Below are 26,661 nucleotides of genomic sequence, written 5' to 3' on the forward strand. Positions count from 1 at the left end.
TTAATAATAAAATAAAAACTATAGAAAGATACCCGAAACAAGGGGGAGGGGAAATGAAAGATAATGATGGCAGACGTTATCTCGTTGCAAACGAGATACCGATTACGGATAATAAGTTGTTAAACGAGACGAATAAATTCCATCGCTTTAATTACCACATATTAAAGAGAAAAACAGAAAAAGGGAGAGAGAGAGAGAGAGAATGGTCGAACGATTTCTTCGTTTAATTCGATAACGTTTAGTTGCTCGAACATACAGCAATAAAATTATTCGATACTGTGGATTGGTTCAAAGTTTTATTCAAAAAATGACGAAATACGAATTAAACATCAACAAAAATTTGCTTGATAAGATCTAAAGCAAGAAATTGCATTTCCTAAAAGATAATAATGTGATGTAAGTGAGAAAGAAGATTTTAATTATAAGATAATAATTATATATATCCGATATAATTATTGTTATTATTATAAATAAAAAAAAAAATAAAATAAAATTTAAAAAGCTTTAACACACTCAACATCAAGGAGAAATGGACCGAGATAAGGTTTTATCTCGTTTTTACTCTCTCGAGATCTCATGGCCAAGCTCATAGACGAGGATTTTTTAAACGCGTGTTTATCTATTAACGCAATTTTTCTAGTTTTTTTTTCTTTTTACTCTCGTTAAGCTTTTCCAAAGCATACGTGCGAACGATCAGTATGTGAAGCTTTTGAAAAATAATAAAAAACACGTCAGAGAGATGGAACAACGTGGTGCATGCATATATGCATGCGAATAAGTGTTACACATATTCGTAAAATATGCACGTGTAATAATAACAGGTATAGATTTCTTATGTTAGTATATGGCCTTGATCTACTTTTTTCTTTTTTTTTTAACTGAAAATCTAATTTTTTCTTTCATTATAAATTCTCATTAAAATTTTTCTATCGATCGCAAGATGATTGATCTTAGTTATAATTAATTGGGATGATTTCTCTTTTCTTTTTTTTTTTCTTTTTTTCTTTTTATTACAAATATATTCTAATACACAATACACGTGTGTGTTGAGGAAATATTAGTAATTAAGAAACAAAAAAAACCACGAACAATGGTTATGCATTTAACGTATGAATGCAAAAGAGAGAGAGTTAGTAGTGTGTGATTTGATTTTTATATATTCAAGCTCTAATAAACAATAAATGTGGAACAAATATTAAAGAATGAAGAGAAACACGAAAAAGTACAGAATTTTTAATTAAGTATGAATGTAAAAAAGAACAGAGAGAGAAAGAGAAATCATTTGTTTTTTTCTTGGTCAATACATTTTAGATGTAATAAACTATGTACGTTGAAGAAAAATTACATATTAAAATATAAACCAAAAAATTACTAATAGCAACGATTAACAAATTAAAAAAATAGTAACTTAGATGAAGGAGAGGATCAGATTATTCGTGTTACATACCAATAGAGAAAAAGATATATATATAAATGAATAGATAGATGAATAGATACATGAATAGATAGATAGATAGATATAAAAGAAAAAGAGAAGGGTGAAGAAGGAAAGGCGGTCGTTGTGTTGCAGTGGCAGGGGAATAATAACGAACACACACACACATACACACGTCGTGGCTCACCAAGAGAGAGTGAGAGAGAGAGAGAAAAAGAGAGAGAGAGAAAGAGAAGAGAATTCTCGTCGACACGAACGACGAGCCTTTATAAATCGCGAGGATGTACGCCGGTGTTGATCCAACGAACGTCACAGCGTCCTCAGTCATCTTATTCTATCGTGAATCTATAGTGATCGTAAAGAAAAAAAAAAAAAGGTGTTGAAAGGTGCGCAAGCGTGTGTGTATCTCATCCCTTTCGATCCTTAATGGATCCAAATTAAATTGATAGTTTTGTCTAATTCTTTCTATCTCAATTCTTCCTGTCTGTTGCAACAAGGAACAAGAGGAAAAGAAGGATCAAAGAAAAGGATTCTCTTATTCGTACACCTCAGTGAGTCCTTTGAAGATTTTTTTTTTTTTTACTAAAAATTACTTCACACATCCCATAAAGTTTTGATTATAAGTGTAAATGAGAAATAAGAATAATCGTTTAATTGCAAAGCAAAGTTCGTCTCACATGCATACACGTGTACACATATAAAAAAATCCCCTTTTTCATTTTATCTTCTATCGATCAGTTAGAAAACAGAGCGTGTGCCTTTTTTTTTCGTTTTCTTTTCATCGATTATCACGGGCTTTGCCTTTTCCTTTTCACAAAACCTTAAGAGAGAACTTTTTCACCTTCTTTCCTAATTGGTCTGTGCCAAACTCTTTTTTATTTTACCTCCTTCTCACTCGAGGGAATTTTTCCCTGGCTCTAGTTTTTTTTTTTTTTTATTCTCTTTTCTCTCGACTAAAGAAAAATCTAAAAAAAAGGAACAAATATCGCTAGGCGTCGAAGTACCTCTCTCGCTATAGAATAAAATTCAATTAAAAACAACACACACACACATCAAGCAAGAAAATAGTACAACGTTTTAAAATTTTACGATCGTTTGACGTAGTATTTCTAATTAATTATTTAAAAAAAAAAAAAAGGGTGTAACGAATTGTTATCTCTCGAGACGAGATCTTTTATTTCTTCTTTCTTAAACTTCACTGAAGATTAGGCGAGCATTACATAGCACTATCAAAAGCTATCCATTTAACTTCATTAGAGATTACCATTGAAAATAAAATCAGAGAAGAAAATGAAAGAGGAAGTTATCTTCTTTAATCAAACAATACTATCTCGTTTATTTTGATCTATTATTTCTATCAACGATTAATTAAATAACAATATCTTTCAAAATATCATAATGATAATAATTATACTGCATTAAGCTTTTACAACATTTACAATGACAGCAAAGGTATTCGAGAAAAATCTGTCTTTCTTTAAACTGACTTGTGCAAACTGTTTGCTTATTTTAGTCACCGGAAAAGAAAAGAGAAGAAACGAAAAGAAAAGAAAAGAAAAAAATAAATAAACTTAACACGAATGGCAAAGAAAGTGTTTTAACACGAAATCCTTTCCCTCTCTCACTCTCTCACTCGTCAGATACGAGGATATCTCAAATTTGCTTTACGTCAATATCGTGGGATGCTTGGTGTTCTCGTATTTCGAGACTGACGTCTCGAATTCGGCTCTTATTCCTTCTACCATCGTATGACCTTAAAAAGAAAACAAGAAAGAAAGAGAGAGAGAAATAATAGGGTCATGGCTTTGATATTTTGGTTAATTGAAAAGGTTAACACACATTTAATGATAAAATATGATTTTTTTATATACGTAAAATACCTAAACGAAATACGTCAATTTACATTTTGATTTTTCATTCGTCCAATCAATCCTCACAAAGATAAATTAATCAAATTTATATATATATATATATGCAGATTGATTTTTCTAAATTTCAACTAAATGAAACAGGAAGAAAAGTTCTACACGAATGAAAATAAAAAAATGAAAATGAAACCGGTTATATATAAATACATACACATGTACCTAGTGCATAGTTTGTTAATGTCGAAGCGTATATGGGTGTCTCATTTAGAATGAGAGGGTGGCAAGCATAGAGAACTCATCGTTACGAGGTCATTACGCGAATCGATGATTCGAGCAGCACGCGATCATAAATCGTCTCGACTCTCGCAATATCGATCTCGACATCCTGCCATTAGTGTCACAGCTTTTGGTAGCTCCGTTACTGCCGGGGGTTGTTGCTTCTATTCCCTTTACATACACACCCACCACTCATCGACAATCAAATTTATACATGAGTGTACGAGTATATATGCAAATTCATTTGATATTTCTTTTTCTTTTTCCTTATATGCAATCGTTAGATTATCCTAGCTCATATAGGAAAATACACACACACACATATATAAATATCTCTATATTTGCGTATACAAATCGATTTAAAAATGTTTTTTATATATTATATTAAATCCTACGATTATCCTGTATTATATTAGGTGAACATGTGCATACATATGTGAATAGATTTGATGTTATTTTTTTCCCATTCAATCCTACGATTATCCTGGTTCGTAACGATAAACTCGTACATACACACGTGCTTTTTACAGATTTCTGAGATACATATATGAATTTCATTGATTATTTTTTTTTCTTTATATTAAATTATTCACGATTACGTTCATTCGAATATAAGTTAATGCAGATAATATATGTATTTGGTATCTACTTTATCTATATATATATATATATATACACTTTTCTATGTGTATTTGTAAACGTATTATAAAGGAAGGGATTCGGTGATGCGGGAACGTGCGAAATCTCCTTTTGGTCTGGTGCTGAATATCGGCGGAGCGTTTAACGTTTCCGAGATAGTACGTGCCCGTACATACGCCTCTCGTGTTATATTATTTCCTTTAGTTACCTTGAACCATGCAACAGAAGTAAGTAATAGTAACAGTAGTAACACTAGTTAGCCATCTGGTATTCATCGAACGTATAACCTACGTTTATCTATGCATACCAAAATATATATATATATATATATATATATATATATATATATGCATATATTATAAATATCAAGTTAAAAGATTCTAAAGAAAATCATAATTAAATGATACAAATATTTCTCCAAGAATAAATATTAAAAATAAATGATTATTATTTCTAGCTAATATAATAATTCTAATAAAGAAAAAAGTCTATGTATACTATCTCAAGAAAAATCATCATTAATTTAATTCATTTCCCTTATGACACGATTTTCTTTCATCTCGTGTAAAAAATAAAAATAAAAATCTAGGAAAGAAGGCATTCATCGAGATAGGAAAATAATTCTCTCTCTCTCTCTCTCTCTTTCGTCACTTCGAACTCTTTCTGGTTCACTTTGATAGACATAGTCAAGCATTTAAAAGAGACCATAAAGCATACTATGCTCGTATAGTTATAATAGTCTTCCTCTCATCATAGTTATTACTGTTAACATATTAACGCCTAGCTCGAGAGCTCGTCACGTTGATTTTCAATGACAACAACAACCTCCACCACCACCATCACCATCACCAACCAAGTACCTCGACGAGGACGAGTTTCTCGAGCAGTTGAAAAAGACGAGTTGTATTCGTTCGTTCGTTCAATTTTAATATTAACCTTGCCAACAACAAGTTTTATTATCTTTTTATAACGTTTAGTATAAACTTCCAATGACGCAAAACTATGTCGCAGGTTTATAACGGTCAGGGCAAGTAGTGCATACTGTTGTATTAAAAAGATCGTCATGGCAATTAGAGATATACATACTAATCGTCGTCGTCATCATCATCATCAACATTTTTATTCTTCCTTCAATATATCTTTCATTCCTTTTTTCTCAACATAGGATTATTTCATTATTTTTTTTTTTTTACTTTTTATTCTTTTTTCTTATGTGTCATTACAAAGAAAGAGAAGAATCTTTTTCTTTCTCTATTTGGAAACAACGTTCAACGTTGTCCAAGTAGTTGAATACTTTATGTACTTTGTGCTCGATCATTTCAAAGATCCGGTCGTTAGCGAAATTATTACGCGGAACAACAACCACATATCCTTGTTTAGTTGATTTTTTTGTCTTCTTCTTCTTCTTCTTCTTATTCTTATTCTTATCCTTTTTCTTCTTTCAAAATCCATCCGACTATTATTTTAATTGCCTTGTCGCGTTGAGTTCGAACAAACTTGTGTCACGTTAAACACACGAGATTATTCCTTTTCCTCTTTATAAAATAATCAATTTATATATACGTTACATTGGAAATGTAAAAACGACACGAGAGAAATAATGTTTTAATATATACTTTTAATATACTTTTTTCATTTGTATTTTAATATTCTATTATTCCTGATTCTCATATTCATTCTCAATCACGTAATACGAACATTCATCTTCGTTCTACAACAATAATAATAAATATTGGTACATATTTTTAAATAAAAAAAATTATATTATATCTAACACTTAATATGATAATTATTATCAAAAATAAAAAAAAATAAATTGAAAATATTTCCACAAGATGTTTGTTAATGCAAACGTAATATATGCGATTAGATGGATATATAATCGTACGAGATAAGTTTTCAAAACAGAGATATACTCTTGAAAAGAATAATAATAAAATCAAATATTGTTTGCAATATAAATTGATGCACACGGTGCAACGTTTCATTCATCCTATATATGTGTTTTTCAAATACATCAATTATATAATAACTATTGATTTAATTTACAACAAAATAAGAGGAAACAAGTGGAAATATAAAAGAGTGAGAGAGAATGTTTATAATTATACGCAAAACTACGCGGTTGTCTACTAGCACATTTGTCTGACGCATATAAAACACCTTTGACATATGCCCGTGACACGTTCCAAGCTGAATAGACTGGCTTATTATTGCGTTTATTCGACAACAAGGTCAATTCGAGCGATAATAGATCGACATTCCGCTGTTTCGATCGAACTATGTTATATTTCTTTCTCTCTCTCTTTCTCTCTCTTTCATGTTTTATTTTTTTCACATTTTGCAAAATCACATTTCGAACTAAACCACCATTAATAAGAGAAAAATTTAATAATGCATCGAATACTTGTTTAGAGAAGAAAAAAAAGGAAAGAAAAAAAGATAGAGAGGAATGAAATTCGATTTAAATCGAACGAGAAAAAGGCGGTGCAGTTTGGTTAGAGAAAAAAAAAAAAACAAGAAAAATAAATAAAATCGGATACCTGCCTATCTTTTAATCGGATACCTGCTTTAGCGTGATTACTTATCGATAACTTTTGCATTTGCTTTTTTACTAATTGTAAAAAGTATTAAACAAACAAAAAAACCAAGAAATATAGTCGATAGAATAATAGTATTCGTTCATTCGAACATATACGAAACGTAAGATCAGATTTATTTGAACGTTTTGATCTAGTAACGTGGTGTATGTGCCTAGAGAAAAAAGCTTAACGTTCGTTCTAATGAAAAACGAAAACTAAAAGGACCATGAAAGAGGAACGAGAATGAATGAATGGAAAAAAGAAAAAAACAAAGAGAGAGAAAGAGATAGAACATAATGTCAATTCGGTGAAACCGCCAGAGGCATGAACCACCGTTTTTGGAGACTGAAAGCGACGTAGGAAGAATGCATTCGATTCTCACACACATCCACACACATACAAATGCATAGACGAGCGCACGCGTAGAGATTAATCTACGCTAGAAAGCGGTTTTATCGACGAGCAAACGTCTAGCTTAGGCAAATATTCACAAATTTGTCAACTCCCAGTATTATACCTGTCAAAATTGACAATAAATTTCCAATGAATCGGTTAAGTCATCTTTTTGCATTTTATTTCCTTTTCTTTTTTTTTTTTTGTCAATTAACTAGAAGGAAGAAGGTTTAAAAGTTGAGAGGGAATGTGTGTTTATGCAACGAAAAAAACTCGATGTAATATGAAAGTGTCTAACACGAAGTTATGAATCGTACGATGAATAATTTTTGTACTAGTTTTAAAAAAAGAAGAAAAAGAAGTAGAAGAAGATGAAGAAGAAGAAGAAGAAGAAGAATGTTATCTTGCATCTAACTTTTGACTAACACTTTCAGTCAACTTCTGTAAATTTAAAAGATCTCTGAAGTATTCGCACTTTATGCGAGTTAGTATCTTTGAGAGTTTCTTCTAGCATAAATTTCAAGGGTAGGATAGCGAATAGAGAAGATGGAACCTCTCAAGGCGTATCTTTAATATCGCGTATCCTGTACCTTACATTCCAACGACCCTTTAAAACACGAGTAATGGGCGACTGCAGACGAATTCTTTTTATTTTTTATTTTTTTCCCTTCCCTATTTTTTCCTATTCCTTCTTTTTTCGCAAAGCAACTAAATGATTTAATATCTCGCTGTATTTCTCAATGCTATTTACAAAAATGGTATAAGTAATAAACAAAAAAAGGAAGCCGACTTTCTCACACCTACACGTGACGACACACGAAAAAATGTAATTTATGATGACAACATAATTCACATACTTAAACTACGACGATATTATTTTTACTAACAAGTAAGGAGGAAAAAGTTCAAGTCCGAACAACTACACCTGTCCTTATTACTTTTTCAGGGTTACAACACACAACACTAACTTTTTAAAAGAAAGATTTAACCTTCTCCGAGACATTTGTTTCTTTTCGTAAAAATAATTATTTACTCGCTTTTTATATCTTATCTCGCGTGAATCTAAAAAAAAAAAAGAAAATACAAATAAAAATAAAAAAGGCAAACAAATAATTACTCGCTCGTAAAGAATAATTTATCGATCGTGAATTTTTTATAGGAACGGGTCGTACACGATAAAATTCGTAAAAATATAAATTCTATGTAAGAGTGTTGAGATAAAGATTACAAATAAAAAACAGAATCGAAGAGAAATGTTTACACATAGTAAAACATTTATATAACGCGCAATTATTAATCTTGAGATGATTTTATTTTTTTTTTTTACGATTATATTTATCCTCATTAAAATCTTTCGATTAGGAAAAAAGTTGAAGTTAAGAGTTTTTTAACCTTAATCCAAGTTACCGGAAACACATGCTGGCGGAAATAGTTAAATCTTTGTTAAATGTAGATAATTTTCGAATTTTGGTCACGTTACGGTCAAGTCTCTCGTCGACTTAGCATCGTTTAATAAACCGTTATCCAGAACAATTTGTGATGCCAACGTGAACAATAGAACGGAAGTGATATTTTTATAGCACGGTTTTTACCGAGGGGGAAAAATATTTGGGGCCGACGATCTATCTCGCGTAGGAAGAACCTTGAAACAAATCCGTTATGTGTTAAGTAAGGGATATAAATCAAAAGAGAAAATATCATTTACAATACAAAGAAAGCTCGTGAGTTTTAAAGCTCACAGCTAGACAAACTCAATGACGTCCATTTCTTCTTCTTCTTCTTCTTCTTCTTCTTTTTCTTTTTTATCGAGACTCTTCTTCTCACTTTCAGAACGTAAGTTAACTGCTTTTATCAGAAAGGTTTCACATTACTCGCTTGGTATCCGATATTCAAGAAAACCAGTCACCTAAAATGTACGTCTATTTCATTTCAAAATATCATACTCTAAACTTAGAAAAAGTACTCAACTAAAATTGATTATTACCATTGAAAATAACGAAACTTCGAATTTTAATTGAACAAACAAATGTAACACTGTTTCCCTTTGGCATTTTGTTTTCTTTATATTTTATCAAATATTAAATAAAAGTCATAGAAAAACTGTGCAATTGATTGATGTATGGAAAAACGAAAAAGTGTTGAAAACTATTTGATTGATCGATTAAAATTGTTGATGCAAACACGCACACATAGTTTATTTAAGTAAACGTGACTATTCTGATGCATAAATTTAAAGTATATATACATGAATCAATGAATATAATCAAACACATGCATTTTCGTATATCATTTATAAATATCTGGATGTATGCGTGAGTGTGAATGTGGTTTTATCGAATATCGATTCACATATTGCACACGCAGGTAACAGAATAGGTCGCGTTATCGTTTACCTCATCAAGATTGCTAAGCAATATCTAAATGGCGATCAATAGATCGATCACGTTTAAGATGCCAGTTACGAGATATTCTATAGGTGTAACCCTGGCCTTATGTTAGTTCATATGACCTCCGATTTGCATATTACGTATTATTTCTCTCTCTATATATATATGTATACTACTCGCTCATTTTATAGATACAATATTAGATATACATATATGTATACTGTGTCTATTGCAATTTTAATTACTTTTACTACAAGAATATTTATACTCTTTTCTTTTTTATATTAATTATTCCATATAATATATAATATTATATACTTGATACCGATAATCATATATAATTATTGAAGATTGCTGATGATAAGTATCTATAATTACTGATGTTTTATCGAACCTCGTCCTACATGAATTTTTTAATCAAATTATCTCTGTTTTGGTTTTTAATTACATCTCGTATATAATGTTAAAAACATATCTTATTTCTCTAGTTTATTTTTTTTTCTTTTGACTTTCTTTTACTCTGGGATTTCTTGAATGATTATCCGGATGTCTAGATTGACAAAATTATTTACGTATGTGTTCTTTAAACGACAGTGATATATCCGGACATAAAGTGGGCTTATCTACTGAAACGTGATTACGAGAGACTGCAACGTTGCTGCGGTGCGTTATATTTCGAAAGGAAGTCGTTAATTATACACACACACTATATATATATACGTTCAAGCTTCTATGTATGTGTTAGGAAAAAAAAACTTGTTAATTTGATTTTACACGAAGTTGTAATTTTTTGTTTATTACCTCGATTAAAAACGCGATAGATAACGTGATCGATAAAACACAAGTAAATCCGATACTTTCTTATAGTTCCATCATTTTTTTATTTTTTTATTACGTTTCTATAGTGATTTCAATCTAACAATAAAATTTCAGATGTATTTTATTAAAATAAAAACCTTATCAACGTTTCATTTGAATGAAAATGTTATTATTATTTAAAGAATTTTCATTTTTGGTTCTGCTTTATTACGATGAATATTTTCGCATTCATTTTGCCAAGCATTTTAATTAAAACAATTAAACAGTATTACGATCCATAAGAAAAAGAAAAATATAAAATAAATGTTATAATGGGCATTTAAATTTCTCTCTTATTATACAAATTTTCTATCAAAATGTTCTAACGTATAAAAAATATAAAAAAAAACGCGTGTATACTTGCAATAAATTTATGGACAAAATATGATGAATGAATATACTGTAACACAAATTAATATAAAAACAAAAAGAGATGATAAAGAGTATTCACCTTTGAATAAAATCGTATCAAACGTTTAAACGCCACTGTGCAACTTATATTTTCTCGGTTGTTTGAACGAGTTAATTACTCGAATTATCCGACTCCTTCGTATCTATTACACGAAAGTAAACGCAATTAACGACATCTAAAGGGAAGAACGAGGATTTTTCAAATAAAAAATATAAAAATTATATTTTTCTTTTCTATCAATTCTGTTACCCTCATTCCAAAATGCTAGCCGTCTATTTAAAATACTGAAAAAAAAAAAAAAATAAAGTATAGAAGAAATATTTATATAAAATTTTTAAAACATCATATAATCTAATATTGATTACACCATATTATAGGAAAAGAATAAATAAATAAAAAAAGGAAATTTCAGTAGCTCAGTAATTTCGAAGTTCATTGGAAATTAACGATATGACACTGAATTTTTCTATATAAAGATATGCAATAATACTTGGCAAGATGAATGTTGAAATGTCAATGTCAGATGGTCTCGAAGCAGTCTAGGCCATGCAGCAACAGCAGCAGCAGCAATAATGAAGATTATAATGTCACATAAATAAGAGAAACATACGCCTACGTATATACACGCACACACACACACATACAATGATAAATATAATACATATAGAATATCTTTTTAACTACTATCTCTCTCTTTCATCGTCTACAACTCGAATGATCAACGAATGAAACGAGTCAGTGCGAGCAATTACTCTTTCTCTCGGATTATAGTTCGCTGACACAGAATATAAACGGGTTATATGTTTCTCTGGTATGCAACCCCAATGCAAGGCTGTAGAAAATATTCTAACACATTTTTTTTTCAATTAGAAAAAACAAATAAATATTTTTCTTTCGACAAGCATCAATGCTTTTTTCAAAATATATTTTTTTTTATAGAATAAAAACACTTTGCTTTTCTAATCTCTAATTAAGTTTGATATTTTTTTGTTTTTTGTTTCTTTGAAATCGTGAGAAACGTATGTTAGAAGAGATGAAACTAGATGCAGTGTATCTCGCGTTTATCAAGTTTCCAGGATGATGCGAGAACCACAGGAGATATTCAATTCGACAATTTAACACCAAGATAAAGACTATCATGCATCTTACGTTAGGATTAATTCGTCTTTCTCTAACATCAAAAATGAAATGCGATGTGTATATCATATACGTTAAATATAGTATATTATATATCCTTCACGATTCAAATTTATCACAGGCATACACGTTAACGAGCACATTGAATTTGTTGAAATTTCAATAAAATTGAACCAACGCATATGAAACTGTATACATTGATTATTATTATTTTATCGTTGATTTCGAATACGCATATTTCATCGTATTACGTGTTACCCTCTCGTGGTAAGTGAACGAGACGAATTTGTATAATGAAAGTATATATATATAAATTTGAATTCAGTTCGTTTAATTAAATTATATTTCTCACCAGTCAAATTTATCCAAGTATATCGAATAAAATGATGAATATTACGATTGCGAAAAAAGATTAAAGAAAAATATGAAAAATAATATCTAAGAAAGTATCTATCGAAACAAACTTTCTGTACTATTACTTTTAATTCAGATAATCGAATGAAAAGTGAATAGAACAGTTTCTCGACAAGGTCGATAGGTTTAATCGGACGACGAAGTTGATGTTCCATTTTCTGCACTTTCAGCTTTTAACTTTAGCTTCAGTTTTGCAATCGTTAATACTACACCACTCACTTTATACCATGGCTTGAGATAATGCTCGACAAAGATTTGCATTACGAGGACGATGGTATATATATATATATATATATGTATATCTAGTTCACGCGTTATTCTCATACTACACAATATACGTGAGAAGAATGTTACACTTACAACGAACTCAAAAAAAACTCTACTGTGCTGGTTTAAACCAATCGTCTAGTTCTCTTTTCTCCTCTTATCTTTTTACTCTTACCTAGTCATTTTTTTTGTCCCCACTTTTTTCTACTATGTAATCAGTATAAAGCTGGTTTCTCCTATCAAGGTTCTACCACTATTTACAAATCCTTTCCCTTTGGCATAATATAATTTTTTCTTAAAATAAATTAAAAGAAATAATTAATTTAATTTCCTTTTTTTTTTTTTTTGAAACAAATTGAACAAACGTAATATATGTCCTTAATTAGACGACAGAAATTTATTCGAAGTGATGCAACAAGTATAAAATTCTAAAATGTCCTCGAGCAAACGAGCAAACGAACGTACAAAGAAATAAAAAGATAACAAAAAGTGGAGAAAAAGAGAAAGAAGAAATATAAAGAAAAGAGAGACAAAATATAAGAGACAAATACATATATACCATATAAATATATATATATATATATATATATTTCTATTGGGCTATTTCGTTTGCCACGTAGAGAAAACCGAGACGGTGAAATTTTCTCAGGCATGTCTACAAAGTTGGTCGTTTAAACGCGACGGGGTTGCTCTCTCAATTACGAGTGCGAAATGAAGATATACTTCTACCATCTCGAAAATTATTCCTACTATTTTAGCATGACGAGAGCATGACGAGAGCACGACGAAAGGATAATCGTTCTTTCGTTACCTCAAATTGTAGAATTTTCGTTTGCCTAGAATTTATGATTAGATTTAACTTTAATATCAAATTAAGTAAAGAGAAAAATATAAATTGTCATATTTAAAAAATCAAAGTGCTCCTTTAAAACGTTTCATTAAATAATATTCAATAAATGCTAAAATATTTTCTCTTGAAAATTAAATAATCTTTTGTTTGCCACACCTATATATATAATTCTATATATTAAAAAAGGTATTAAACAAAATTATCGAATTTCTAAACTTTCTATATATATTAAGTACATTTAATAAACCCTTCCTTCTATCTTATATAACTGACGAAACGAAAGTTCTGTCCCTTTTTTTATTTTCTTTTTTTTTAATCTTTTTATTTCTTCAACTTACCCATCTACACTTTTTAAATGGCCAATTAAAAATCAAAATTACTTAAGAGTTATGGAACTGTACTTGTAAAAGTTTATTTCTCAAGTCCCATAATAATAATAATCTCGAATTAATAGCATAATTGAATTTCATCAAAATTTCCTTTTATCTCCTTTACGACGATACTTTCCTAAAAGTTGTACAACCATTAAAGATGAACAAGGACAATAATATTATTAATATGGTTAAATATATCTATAAGAAAAAATTACAAAATATACTTTTTTAATTCTTTTTTCATATTGAATATTACAAATTATGCGATATATACTGTAAATCAGTCAAAACAATCGTCAAAAGTATTCTCTCAAATTCAAGTCTCTTGTTATTCTATTGGACAACCCTTAGAAAACGATAGAAGTGACGTGTGCATTATGTATCATTCACGGTTCGATAGAAACCCCTTTCCCTCAACCCTCGTTCGCCATTATATTGAAAGAATATACGGACACATCCTCTAACCGACGAGAGACACTTTATCGTTTTATATTCTCTACGAAAAATAAATGATGCTTGTTACAAAAAGAGAAAAAAAGGGAAACTGAGAGAGAAAGTTAACCCTCTACGATAAACCCAATTATATTTTGGATTTCATGCGAAAAATTTCTGACAAAAGTGTTTCTTCCCTTTATTATTAATGAACAATATATAATATAATATTAAAAAGTAATAGTATTATTATTATAATATAAAAATGATCTATATACATTTGGAAAATAAATTGTTTATTGTCTATGTTATAAGAAAAAATCTTTTATCTCGAATATCGATTAAAAAAAAAAAAGAAAAAAATTAAAAAGATATAATACTTGATCGATCGAACGATCAACTAACGTTTATGGAAAATGTGTTTTTGGTATTGTATCTATGGTATTATCCATAATCCTAGAACCACGGAATGACTAAAGTGAATTTTATCGAGGGATAAAAACGACGAGGCTATCTTTCAAACGAGCAGAGATTTTTTACACTTTTTCTCTCTCTCTCTCCTTTTTTTCACTCTTTTTCCCTCCTAAAACACTATAACACTGTACACTATGAACATTTCCACGGGTAATTTTTGTACGAAACATGGTTTTTTACACCACCATCACCACAACATAGGAGCTACGTTAACTCGTTGTACGAAACCAACAAAAATCTACTATCTATCTTGAAAATAATATATCAATAAATTAATTATACCAATTTTAGAAGAAGTAATTTGATAGGAAAGTAAATGTTCATTTCATTTGTAATAATATAGCAAGAACAAATATTAGGATCGAGTTCCAGAACGAAATTGGATTCCATGTACTATGGTATATTACATTTGTTGTTTTTATTTTCGTATTTTTTTTTTTTTTTTTTTGAAAGGTAAAGGTGTGTCTAGTAGTAATAGATATACTTAATTGATTTTAATTGCCAATCGTTTTAATGCACGATAAGGTTCGATGTTCTCTCTCTATCTCTTCGAAGTACTTTAGTAAAGCTATGCACCGGAACACCATTACGTATCTTTCAGTATATCTCTCCCAAGAGATCTTAACTACTTACTAGAATGTTCTAATTCGTTAATGACAATACGTCTCGATCATTTCAACCTATCGAAAGATAGAAAATAAATAAATTTACTATAAAGTAGTTTTTAAAATAAATTATCTTCTATCAAGAGACTTTTTTAAATTACCTTTTAACTATTAGATAATAAAACTACAAATTTTATTCTACATATAATCAAATTCTTTTCAATATACTTTCCCAAAACAATCTCTAGTTATTTTGTGTATAATTGAATTAATATTATAAATGAATCAATATATATCAATATATATATACATACCATCATACTTACACCGTGATACGTATTTACATATTATACTTATATATATATATATATATATACTTATGTACGACACTACGACGACGACGAGAAGCTATTTCACGTTTAATTACTGCCTCGGGAAATATATTTCTTATCGCGTAATGAACGAGACGCTTGTTTATGCAGGCCACGTGTATTCTAGACTGTGTTCTACGAGTAATTTCGATAATTAATTTCCTTACGTAATTTCTTACAAGCTTTTCAACCCTTCTTCCTATTCTTCATCTTGTTTCATCCTTCACTTTATATCAAATATATGTATATATGTATATATATACATAGGTTTGCGTGCATAAAGAAAAAACGTCACTTTACTTCAGCCCAGAAACGCAAGAAATCAGGCGTTTAATCTGTGAACAAATGAGCTTGTTCCTGGACAGATGAAAAGTAGATAAATTATTGTTTCAATCTTTTTCCTCTTCCTTTTTATAGGAATATTTTATATATACACACGCGTTGTTGTGGCTAATTAAATCGCGTTTGAGCGATTAATTCGATGAATCTTCTTCACCGACCTTTAAAATGCATTTCTAAATCAACTATTAAAGGCCGTAAGTTATCCGTTTAGGTGTTGGTTGAAATAGGCTTTCCTCTTGGCTTAAACGTACTTACGTATAAGTGTAAGTGTAACCACGTAATCACACACACACACACACACACACACACACAGAAATGTGAACGTTGAATACTTGCGAAAGGGGGTCGGTCTAATTATTTTGCTCGGTCTCTCGCAACTAACGTGATATCGGTGCTAGACACTCGAGGCTGACGCCTGACACGTCTCGATACTAATACATTTTCATTTATAATTATCCCATAATTTGTGGTCCCTGTGTCCTCACATTCTCAAACGTTTCTCATTATCTTTCTGTGACGAGAAATTTGTTAACCTGTGACAACCCCTTCTCTCTTGGCCTCTTTCCTATATACAAATACTTTGATGTATGACAGTTTCATATTGGAAGAATACATAAAATAAAATACAAAAAATGAAGATAATATTTAGTTCGAGCATAAAGAAGAAAGTAGGAGATATTTAACGAAAGTTCGTGAAAAATCTTTCGCGCTAAATCCGCAAAAGGGGTAATTAAGTTCAAATATCTTAGCTCCCCATCTACTTTTCGTTGAATTATGAAAGAGACGCGAAGTGTATAGGACGAGAGGAAGATTCTACCTTTCCTCTCTCTTTCGAGTACCTTCGGAATGGGGTTTGTAGAGGCAGTTGTAGGACGAGCACTTAGACCAGGATATAATTTGCTGGCAGAGTTTCCGGGCCAACCCGAGTACCGAGGAAATGGATTAGTGCCCGGGAGTCGTCGCGATGGGTACCTGCTAATTACGAAAAGTATATCCGTTATTTCAATCGTATAATCACTAACACATAGAAACGTGCGGGTTCCCGTCGTCCTTCCAATTAATGCTTACAATGAAATAACAATTAAAGTTCTTCCCTAAATCTGCCTACCTACAACCTATAGGGAAAGTAAAGGAATACAACAAGATGCTAAGTAACATCGTATCGTCTTATCGGTAAAAAACACGAACGTAGTTAAAACTTTTTAATCGCATACCACCACCATCATGGTGCTGCTGAAATAAATGAGAGAAATGGGAGAACGAGAGAATGAGAGGAAAGAAAAAAAAAAAGAAAAAAGTAGAAAAAGAAAAACAACCAATGAATAAACAAACGTGATTATATCTGATCGATATCTGAGCTTATCGGTGAGTTGCAATTTCGCGAAACCATTACGAATAGGTTGTACATACATATCTCGCGGGTGCAGCCAGCTTGTACACGATTGAGATCAACGAGATACATTACGATTCTCTTCTGGTATCCAGTTCAAACGGAATGCATTGTACGTTTGGGTAAATATGCTTTGCGTGTCGATCAAGGTAAACCTATCTCACACGAATTGACCCTACCGTTTAAAAGAAAAAGAAAAAGAAAAAGAAGAAGAAAAGGAAGAATTGACGTTATCTATTTGAAAAAAAAAAAAGAAAAGTATCTAGGTTTCAACAAAATCTATGATTTAAATAAAAAAGATAAAAAGAGAGAGAGAGAGAGTATAGAACATGAGCACATCCATTTCCTCTTTGCCAAGAGTTTTAGGTCTAAAAGAAAAGTTTTAGCACTTTAGGTGAAAAACTATTTCGTATTACTGTGTTCTGAAAGTATGTGAGGTGAATAAAAAAAAAAGAAAAAAAAAGAAGCTGGTATTTATTGGGTCAGCATTTGTTAAAAAACATTTGTACAATTATTTCAAACAAATAAAAATCTAAATAGTAATGAAACTCCGTTGGAAGGAATGAATTTGTCCATGACAATTTGTACGATTAAGTCGACTGGATCGATACACCATAACGCTAAATACCATTATCTACCTAGAAGCACACGGTATATATTTTTGGTCCAAGTAAAATGTACCTTCTACCCAACCGAAAGAGGATCGTATCTTAATGTCGTGTAATTAAGATTGCTCGTGCTTCGAATTAATTCGATCATGATAATGACGATGACGATTAACTCACGAGATAATGAATCCTTGGGATAATACATTCTCAATGTATGAATTCACGATAAATACTAGAAATATTCTATACAAATTCTATATAAATATAATATAAAATGACATCAGACATAAACGATAAATATCCTCTATATGATATCTGTTTATTAATAATACGACTGTAATTTGCGCGTAGTAGTGTTTATAATTAACCTAGCTTCGATATACCCAGTGATGGGCCAATTTCAGCAAACGTAATCGAGGATTTAAAACAACATGAGTAATAGGAGATCCCTATTACCGTGTGATGCTAAAGTTCAAACCAAAAATTTCACCTATGAAATTTGAAATCAAACAAGTCACACGCGATCTTTGTAAACTGTTAGTTAACTCGAAATTCGATCTAGATATCGATACTCGAAAGAGAGTATCTCTATACTATTTTTATTGCGTATGCTTTAAACGTGATCTTTTTATTGATGAGTTTATTTACGAGATCAATGCAATTTAAAATATAACATTCGTATCAATATTCGAAAAAGAATTTACATTTTTTTCTATCGATCATAATTAAGCGCGACAGTTGCAAAAAGAAAAAAAATGAATTGTTTTACATGCGTTATAAAAACGAATCAAGGATTACGACGTCCTTGATTTTTCTCTGTCAGTTAATCGAAAGCAAGACATATGCGTGCATATATCACTCTAGTCACGTTTTCTTCCCTAATATATGAGAATTTCCAAGCAAATCGCGTGTGTGTACTACGTTACGTTGTTGATATACCGAACGTAACCATGATAACGAATAGCAAACTATCCTTGATGACACCAGCAAAGGAGGGTCAATTGAAGAGGATTTTTATCGTTTATTTGTGATGTCACTAAGTGCAGATGAACAAAAAGGAAATATACATATAAAGAAACAGAGATGCATAAAGACGGAAGGATTGTAAACAATTGATATTGAAATTGTTTCTAATTAATTAACTACGAACTTCGACACGTGGTTTACGTCATGACATTAATATAAAGGAACAAAAGAAGAAGAAGAGAAGGAACTATATATGCAGTTTTCCTTCTTATATGTATTTGGCACGATCACCACACGTTAGAATTAAGTTTAGTCACTTGACGTTGGCACACGTCAGTGTGTCAAGATCATTCGAACTATCCGTCTTGCATACTATTCAAAAAGAAATAGTTACGATTAATGAGTGAAATTCATTTTTAATATACATTCTCATTAATTTATTACTAATACTGTTTAATAGTATTTTGTGTACTTTTGCTTACGTTCAACGACAACAATAACAACTTAAAGAGTGTAATTCATAAAATGAAAACGAGTTGAAAGTGAACGACAGGTGAATTCGACAAGCTTAAAAGAGAAACACGCCCTTTTGAGTGGTAAGAGAAAGAGAGAGAGAGAGTGGTTCGTGCGATCGATATTCGCGAAAGGTGGAATATGCGAGGTAGAGGAGCAAGAGAGAGATAGATGGATAGATAGAGAGTGAAAGGAGGATGGGGGTGGAAAGGGGAGAACAGAGAGCTTTTGGTTTATACCACGATAACGGTAATTCCGCGGTCTACCTAGCCTACCTTAGGAGATTATGACCAAGGAGATATCGTGATACATACCATGCGATACCATTCTAGATAATCTTAACTTCACATATATAGACATCTTCATATAAATTAGATCAAAGTTACGATCTCGTAGAAGAATCGATCGTAAAATGCGAATTGATGAATCTGATTGGTTTTTTCTTTTTAAAGTGAAAACTTTTCAAGTGAAAATTTCTTTACAATGGGAGTGAATTCAAAAAAAGCGAACGAAAATCGATGAAACGCGGCGAAGAAATATATTTAAATAATACTTTATTTCAATAATAATTAAAAATTCATATATTCCAGATGTGGTAATGAATTTAATTATAACACATGTCGATACGTTTTCCAATTCTTCAATTATAATATTTAAAAACTTGAAAAATATAATTCTCAAATGCAATTTTTCAACGAGTATGATTTAGTTGGCTTCTGGAGGTTATATCCAATTAATTTTCAACATTACATAAGTATATATATATTACATAAAATATATTACAACCGTAAAAACGTCAACGCGATACAGTAATCCAGAACTTATGTTAGTATCGTTCTGTTACTTCTTCGTTTTCCCCTTTGGTTTTAGGCGAGACGTTAACACACGAAACGATAAATTTGTGGCACGCGGTGGCCTGTTAAATGTTCAATGAAAGATTCACAGACCTATTATCTTCACTACCGTTTTCTCTCGCCAGAGTAAATCTATATTTGATTTATCGAATTATACTTTCCCTTTCCCTTCCAACCCCAGTTACCTTTGTACAATTCTTATCGAAAACAATAAATGGATATACAGAATATATTTAAATTAGTACAATCTATCGTCTATATTTCTCACGAATAATAATAATAATAATAATAATAATAATAACAACAGTAATATTTAATATAACGATAACAAACGATACGCAAATTGCTGAAAAATATTGTATTACGTAGAATATACATTGATAGGATTGGAACGATCGATCGTAACGCGAACGGTTGAAAAGGGGTAGTGAAAAAATAAAAAGAAATAAAAAAAAGAAAAAAAAGCAAGAAATTGCATAGAAAAAAAGAAAGAAAAGAAATGAGAAATAACAAAGAAGGGTTTTCCGTTTGATCGTAGGAAAAAGGATGGAAAAAAGAAGAAGAAGAGGAGGAGGAAGAGGAGGGGGGAGGTGACAGTGGTAACAGCAACGGTGGTAGCTCTGGCCACGGCCTTGCTGATGGTGATGCAGGGTGTGGTGGGTGAAGCCACGAGCAATCCTCTCCGTGCCACCCACCTCACCCTCGATCAATACTCCCCTTCTTCATCCCTGTACCACCATGGACTATTCGGGTTTTACGGAAGAAGAAGCAACAACGACGGAAACTCAGACGAAAACGATTACTACCATCAACAACAACAACAACAACAACAGCAGCAACAACAACAGCAACTGCAACTGCAACAAAAGGGTTTGCAACAGGGACAGTACCTGGTTAACCAGAAGTTCGGGGACGATTCTATAACCTATCAATCGATCGATGATCGTCATAATCGACAGGATTCGATCGTTTCGATCTCGGCCAATGGTAGGTGTTGCCAATCCATCGAATATACAGATATGTATATATATATCTATCTCTTTCTCTCTTTTCCGTTACGTCAGCGATTTAATTCTGTCGGTTCGATTAATCTAAAGACTAGAATGCTAGTCCAAATCTATTCGTTCTAGACTATTCCCCTATTGCATGATATTTTTTTTTTTTAAGTGAAAACTTCTTTAGAATGGGGGTGATTTGAAAACAGAACATATATAGATCTATAGGATTTATCCTAAGAGAAAAGGAGATAGAATATAGTCACTAATTATGTAAACTTCTTTTAGATTATCCGATAAGAATGAAAGCTTACGATAAGGATAATAACGGAGCAACGATCTCGAGAGACTTGTCAAGAATGAACGTTCCGCAGTACAATAAGGAAAGATTTAAAAATTTGTCTGGTAGAAAAGTATTTGATGATAATAAAGGTAGTAACAATGATTACGTAGTTCCGCCAAGCGAAATGGACGACGAGCCCTTCGTTGCGGATGAAACATTTAAGGACGAGGGTCCTGGTTCCGTAGAAATATACAAATTGGATTTGTTCGAGGAGAAGAAACCTCGAGTGGGTCCTATGTCGAATGTAAAGGAGGGAACAATGGTAGGAAATTTTTTGACGGGATCATTAGCAGCAGCAATACCAACACCGGTGACTACAACTACATCGGTGACGATAAAAACGAGTAATAACAAAAGTAAAGTGCCGAAAAAAAGTTTTCGTCACGGCTGGAAGCTTGGTAAAGCGTCGAACGGGTCGTTCAAGTCAACGATGATAACTACGACGACTACGAGCGGTAAGAGCAATAAGGACGGAAAGGACCTTCACGGTAGATCGAATTTCTTGGATTGGGAATTAAGGTCGGAAGTACCGACTAGCGTCGAAGGTTTCGGGGTAGGAGGCGTGCCCGAGTTACAAGTTGGTTGCGAGGGTCTCGAAGCTGCTGCTGCTGTTACTGGTACTGCTGGTGCTACTGGCGCTTCCTCCCCCTATTTCTCGTCCTTTTCATCTTCATCTTCATCTTCATCTTCTTCCTTTTCTTCGTCTCCTTCTATCAAACTAAAAAGATCCGTCGATAATACGAACGTACGAAACGGTGGGGAAGAAGGAAAGGTCGATCCTCCTGTTCCTTTAAACGTAGTACCGATATCTCTTAATCTCGATTACGATTTATCCGCCGAGAGTTACGAAGAAATGGACGAGCTTTTGAAACTGAAAAAGTTCGAAAACGAGCCAAAGAAAAATAAAGAGAATCGCGGTGATATAGATGCTACGTTAGATGATTTTTTGATTCAGGATAGAAACGAGAAGTTACCAGTAAGGGGTGACCTTGGCAATTGGAGTGAACCATCGGTGAGATCGATTAAAAGGGATAACGAGACGAAAGTTAGAAGGGAAAGGAGTTCGGGATCAGGGGATACAGAAACGAGTGGATACGTTTCGAATTACAAGGGTCCTTCTAGAAAGTTACTTTGGCACGACACTGACAATGAAGATAGGGAATCCGGTTTATGGGGTTACGGGATGGACGAAGGTGTAGTGTCCAGCGACGAATTGGATACCGAACAAAGAAGACGAAACAGAGTTGAACATAGAAGAAGAGAAGAAAAGGAACAAACTAGCGATACTGTTAACACGCAAATCGATAAAATTAGAGAAGACTACGAAAGATTGTTGGAAGAACAAAGAAGAAAACAAGAGGAATTATTACGTAAATATGAGGAACAAGAGAGAAGAAAATTACACGAGGATAGAATGAGAATGGAAGAATTGCGTAAACGCGAGGAAGCCAGAAGACAAGAGGATGAACTTCGTCGAAGAAATTTATTACCGAATGACAGAAGAGATTATGACGAAAAACGAAGACAATGGATGGAAAAGAGAAGATTGGAGGAAGAAAATAGGGAAGAGGCAGAACGAAGAAGACAAATGGAAGAAAATAAAAGAAGATACGAGGAAATGCAACGCAGGAGAATGGAATCACCTGCACCATCAAATTGGGTGGATCGAACTAGAAACGTAAGTAGGGAAGAGGAGGAACGTAATCGTGCTGCACAAAGGCAAAGATTATACGATTATGAAAGAAGAAGGCAAATGATGGAGGAAGAAAGAAGGAGGAGACACAGATTGGAGGAGGAAGAAAGAAGGAGAATGGAAATAGCGAGATGGAGCAGTAGAGAAAACGTAACGCGACATGACGATAATGACGACGACAGGCAAAGAAAAGAAGAATATCGAAGAATAATGGAAGAACGTAGAAGGAAACAGGAGGAAGAAAGAAAGTTGCAAGATTACGTTAGGAGGAATCAACCGGTCGAGGTTAGATCCGATTGGCAAAGAAGAAACGAATGGATTGAGGCACAAGAGCAAAGAAAAGGGATCGAAGCTATCAGGCAAATGAATAGATCGAATAGATACCCTTTAAGTTCGGGATATGATAGAAGACAGCACGGTCCATCTGCACCGACTTACATTGATCCTAGAGTATCCTTTGACAAGGCTAGAAGAAGAGAGGAAGAAGAATATCAACGACAATTGGAAGAAGTAAATAGACGTAGAATGCTCGAGGAAGAACGTAGAAGAGAAATTGATAACAGAAGAGCACAATCGAGAAGATACGAAGAGGAAAGAAAGAGGATAGAAAATATCAGGCTGCAAGAAGAAAGAAGAAGACAACAGGCTATCGAGGATCAGAGAAGACGTTCTGAAGTTTCGGTTAGAGTCAGAGAGAATCCTGTTACATCAGCACCGGCTTTTTTGACCGACAGAAGGGATACTGAAAGAACAAGGGAACGAACGAAAGAATGGCAAAGGGAACAACAAAGGATCAGGGAGGAACAAGAAAGAAGAAGGCAAGAAATCATACGAAGGCAGCAACAAGAAAACAGGTATTAATAATATATTAGATAATATATTAAAAAATTACTTTTTGTGCATACGATCGCATATCGTTGAATTAATCGAAGGTATAAATCTTAACTAATGTTAAACGATTTTTAGAACTAAAACTCAATGGGACAGAGAAAATTACAGAAGAGTTATGACAAGTCAGCATAGAAGGCAAGAAGAAGCCAGATTGAACGCGTTACCAGTTAGTGCAAGTATAATAATTCGCAAAGAAGGATCCTCTCCTTCTTATCCTACGTTCAATTCGAGAAGCAGTTTTATATTCCCGGTAAGCTAACCCATTTGTCCGTCAAAGTAATACCTACTTCCTTCTTGTTCGATATATACCTAATCGTTGATACAACTATAAACGATTGAAACTTTAGATCGGTGCACCGGGTTGTAACTTTTACGTTCTTCAATACGTTTCAATAGACACTTTCTAAAAGTTCACGAAGATTGACGATTACAAATGTTTTTTAAATTGATTGTGTGAAAATCTTTTCATTTTTTCTTATTACAGTAAAATAATATTGAGTTAAATATAACTTTCAACTTTATTCGCATATATAATATATTAAAAATTTTTGTTAAACAGGATCAAAACAGTCCGAGTATAAAGATGGCTCAATTTCCATCAATTTCTAGAAATACAACGAACGGTCCTAACCCTTGCGTCTGGGCTGTTGTTCAATGCTGTCCAACCAACACAAATCGTCTCCTAAACTGTTTCGAGTTACTCGGTTGTCCTAGTGTCAATTGGAATTCTAATCCCTGCAGACGAGATATCGAGGATGCTGCGAGAGATGAGGTCATGCGATTTTACAGTTCCAATCAGGAAGAAGAAAATTATAAATAAATAACACACACACACCACCAAAAAATTTTGGTAAAATCAAATCTACTTTTAGATAAATATAATTTTTTTTTCTTCTTTTTCCTACTTTACTCTTTACACTGCGAATACAGATAATCAGCTTAGGACAGATATTATTTTTTTTTGGATATGCAATTAACGCGAACGCATGAGCGATCGATTAGTATTTGACTCGCGGTCAAATTGTTATATATTGACGCGATTAATAATTAGATGTACGTATAGTCTAATATATTTTAATATATATATATATATACATATTATAAATAAATTCTATTAATAAATAAACAAAATAATATTAACGATACGTGCAACGATAATGTATCACATTACGCTGAACGTTTTTTTTTTTTTTAGGACTAACCCTAAGTCTTGTAATTTTTGTTTTTGTATGTAGACGATAAACTATATCTCTGCAGCTTCCTTATATGTGATATAGATAATGTGACTCGATTCAGTGTAATATATAACAAATATTTATATATGTAACATATGTAATAAATGGATTTCTCAAATTGTCCGATCATTTTCATGATAAAAACTTTAATCGGGATTTATTACGATTATTGACATCATAAAAAAAGAAAAGATATAAATATATCTTCTAAACAATTGTATAATTATCTAAAATCTTATATCTCCAATGATTTATCGAAGGAAGATACTATCCTATCACTTTTGCAAAACAATTAAAAAGAAAATCACAGTCTTTTTCCGAGTGATTACGAATCCTGAGTAATCTTATGAGAAAGAAGTTACTAAAGTTTCCCTTTTTTTGTTTCTTTTTTACCGAAGCTTTCAAGAACTGTAAAAGATAAAGAGAAAAAATAAAGAAAAAGTAGTGAGTGAAGAATAAAAAAAAATATTAGAAAGTTCCGGGTGTCCAGGTAAAGTTTCAAAGCTCGTTCCGATTCTATTTATCACTTCTTCTTTTATTTCCGTTCGTCACCGTCACCGTCACCGTCACCGTCACCGTCACCGTCACCGTCGATAACGAGGGCCATTCAAAGTTTAAGAGCTTGCTAACGTTTCCCGTTCCAATCAGCCACATTGTACATACATCCGAAAATGCATCCTTCCAACTGATGGTCCAACTGAACGATCACGTACCACTTTTCGTGGTTTTCTAAAAGCAAATACGATCCTTACCTATTCACGTACCTAATCATTTGACGGCGGTAATGCTTCAATCATTTTTGACCAAGTTCTTTACTATCTCGCAGTTCTTAGTGTGCACGAAAAGGAAACAGTGCAAGGAAAAAAGAAAATACGAATCGAAATCGATAAATGTAATATTGTAGAAAAACGTAAAGCAAAGCCAAAAGAAAGAAGAAAACTAAAACATTAGACGTTTGGCAAATCAGATAATGGGTTGGATGACATATAAATGACACATGATCTTGATTACAAACGTTAGAAATGTCTTAGGAGACATCTCGAAGCATACATACGAA

General features: G+C 32.2%; 2 protein-coding genes across 8 annotated transcripts in view; one reads left to right on the top strand and one right to left on the bottom strand.

The window, feature by feature from the left end:
* Positions 1–26,661, bottom strand: part of LOC107073053 (uncharacterized) — a 51,559-nt gene that overhangs the window by 17,770 nt on the left and 7,128 nt on the right. The window lies entirely within an intron of this gene.
* LOC107073051 (uncharacterized) lies at positions 1,702–25,748 on the top strand. Of its 2 annotated transcripts, none has more exons than XM_015333460.2 (5): positions 1,702–1,986; positions 20,986–21,434; positions 21,731–24,332; positions 24,445–24,619; positions 24,929–25,748. In XM_015333460.2, exons 2-5 carry the CDS (start codon positions 21,086–21,088, stop codon positions 25,187–25,189), a joined length of 3,387 nt encoding a protein of 1,128 aa, XP_015188946.2. In that variant the 5' UTR covers positions 1,702–1,986; positions 20,986–21,085; the 3' UTR covers positions 25,190–25,748. The 2 variants fall into 2 exon arrangements, with proteins under 2 accessions (XP_015188946.2, XP_015188944.2); XM_015333458.2 differs by lacking the exon at positions 1,702–1,986 and adding an exon at positions 19,366–19,676.

Source organism: Polistes dominula, unplaced genomic scaffold, assembly GCF_049000335.1.
Source record: "Polistes dominula isolate Pdom_NZ unplaced genomic scaffold, Pdom_raw_medaka contig_26, whole genome shotgun sequence".
Lineage (NCBI taxonomy): Eukaryota > Metazoa > Arthropoda > Insecta > Hymenoptera > Vespidae > Polistes > Polistes dominula.

Excerpts from the sequence above, each read along its gene's own strand:
- LOC107073051 (XM_015333460.2), top strand. The coding sequence starts at position 21,086 with ATGGTGATGCAGGGTGTGGTGGGTGAAGCCACGAGCAATCCTCTCCGT. Across the intron at positions 24,333-24,444 it reads AGGCAGCAACAAGAAAACAG|AACTAAAACTCAATGGGACA; the intron begins GTATTAATAATA and ends AACGATTTTTAG. Across the intron at positions 24,620-24,928 it reads GAAGCAGTTTTATATTCCCG|GATCAAAACAGTCCGAGTAT; the intron begins GTAAGCTAACCC and ends TTTGTTAAACAG.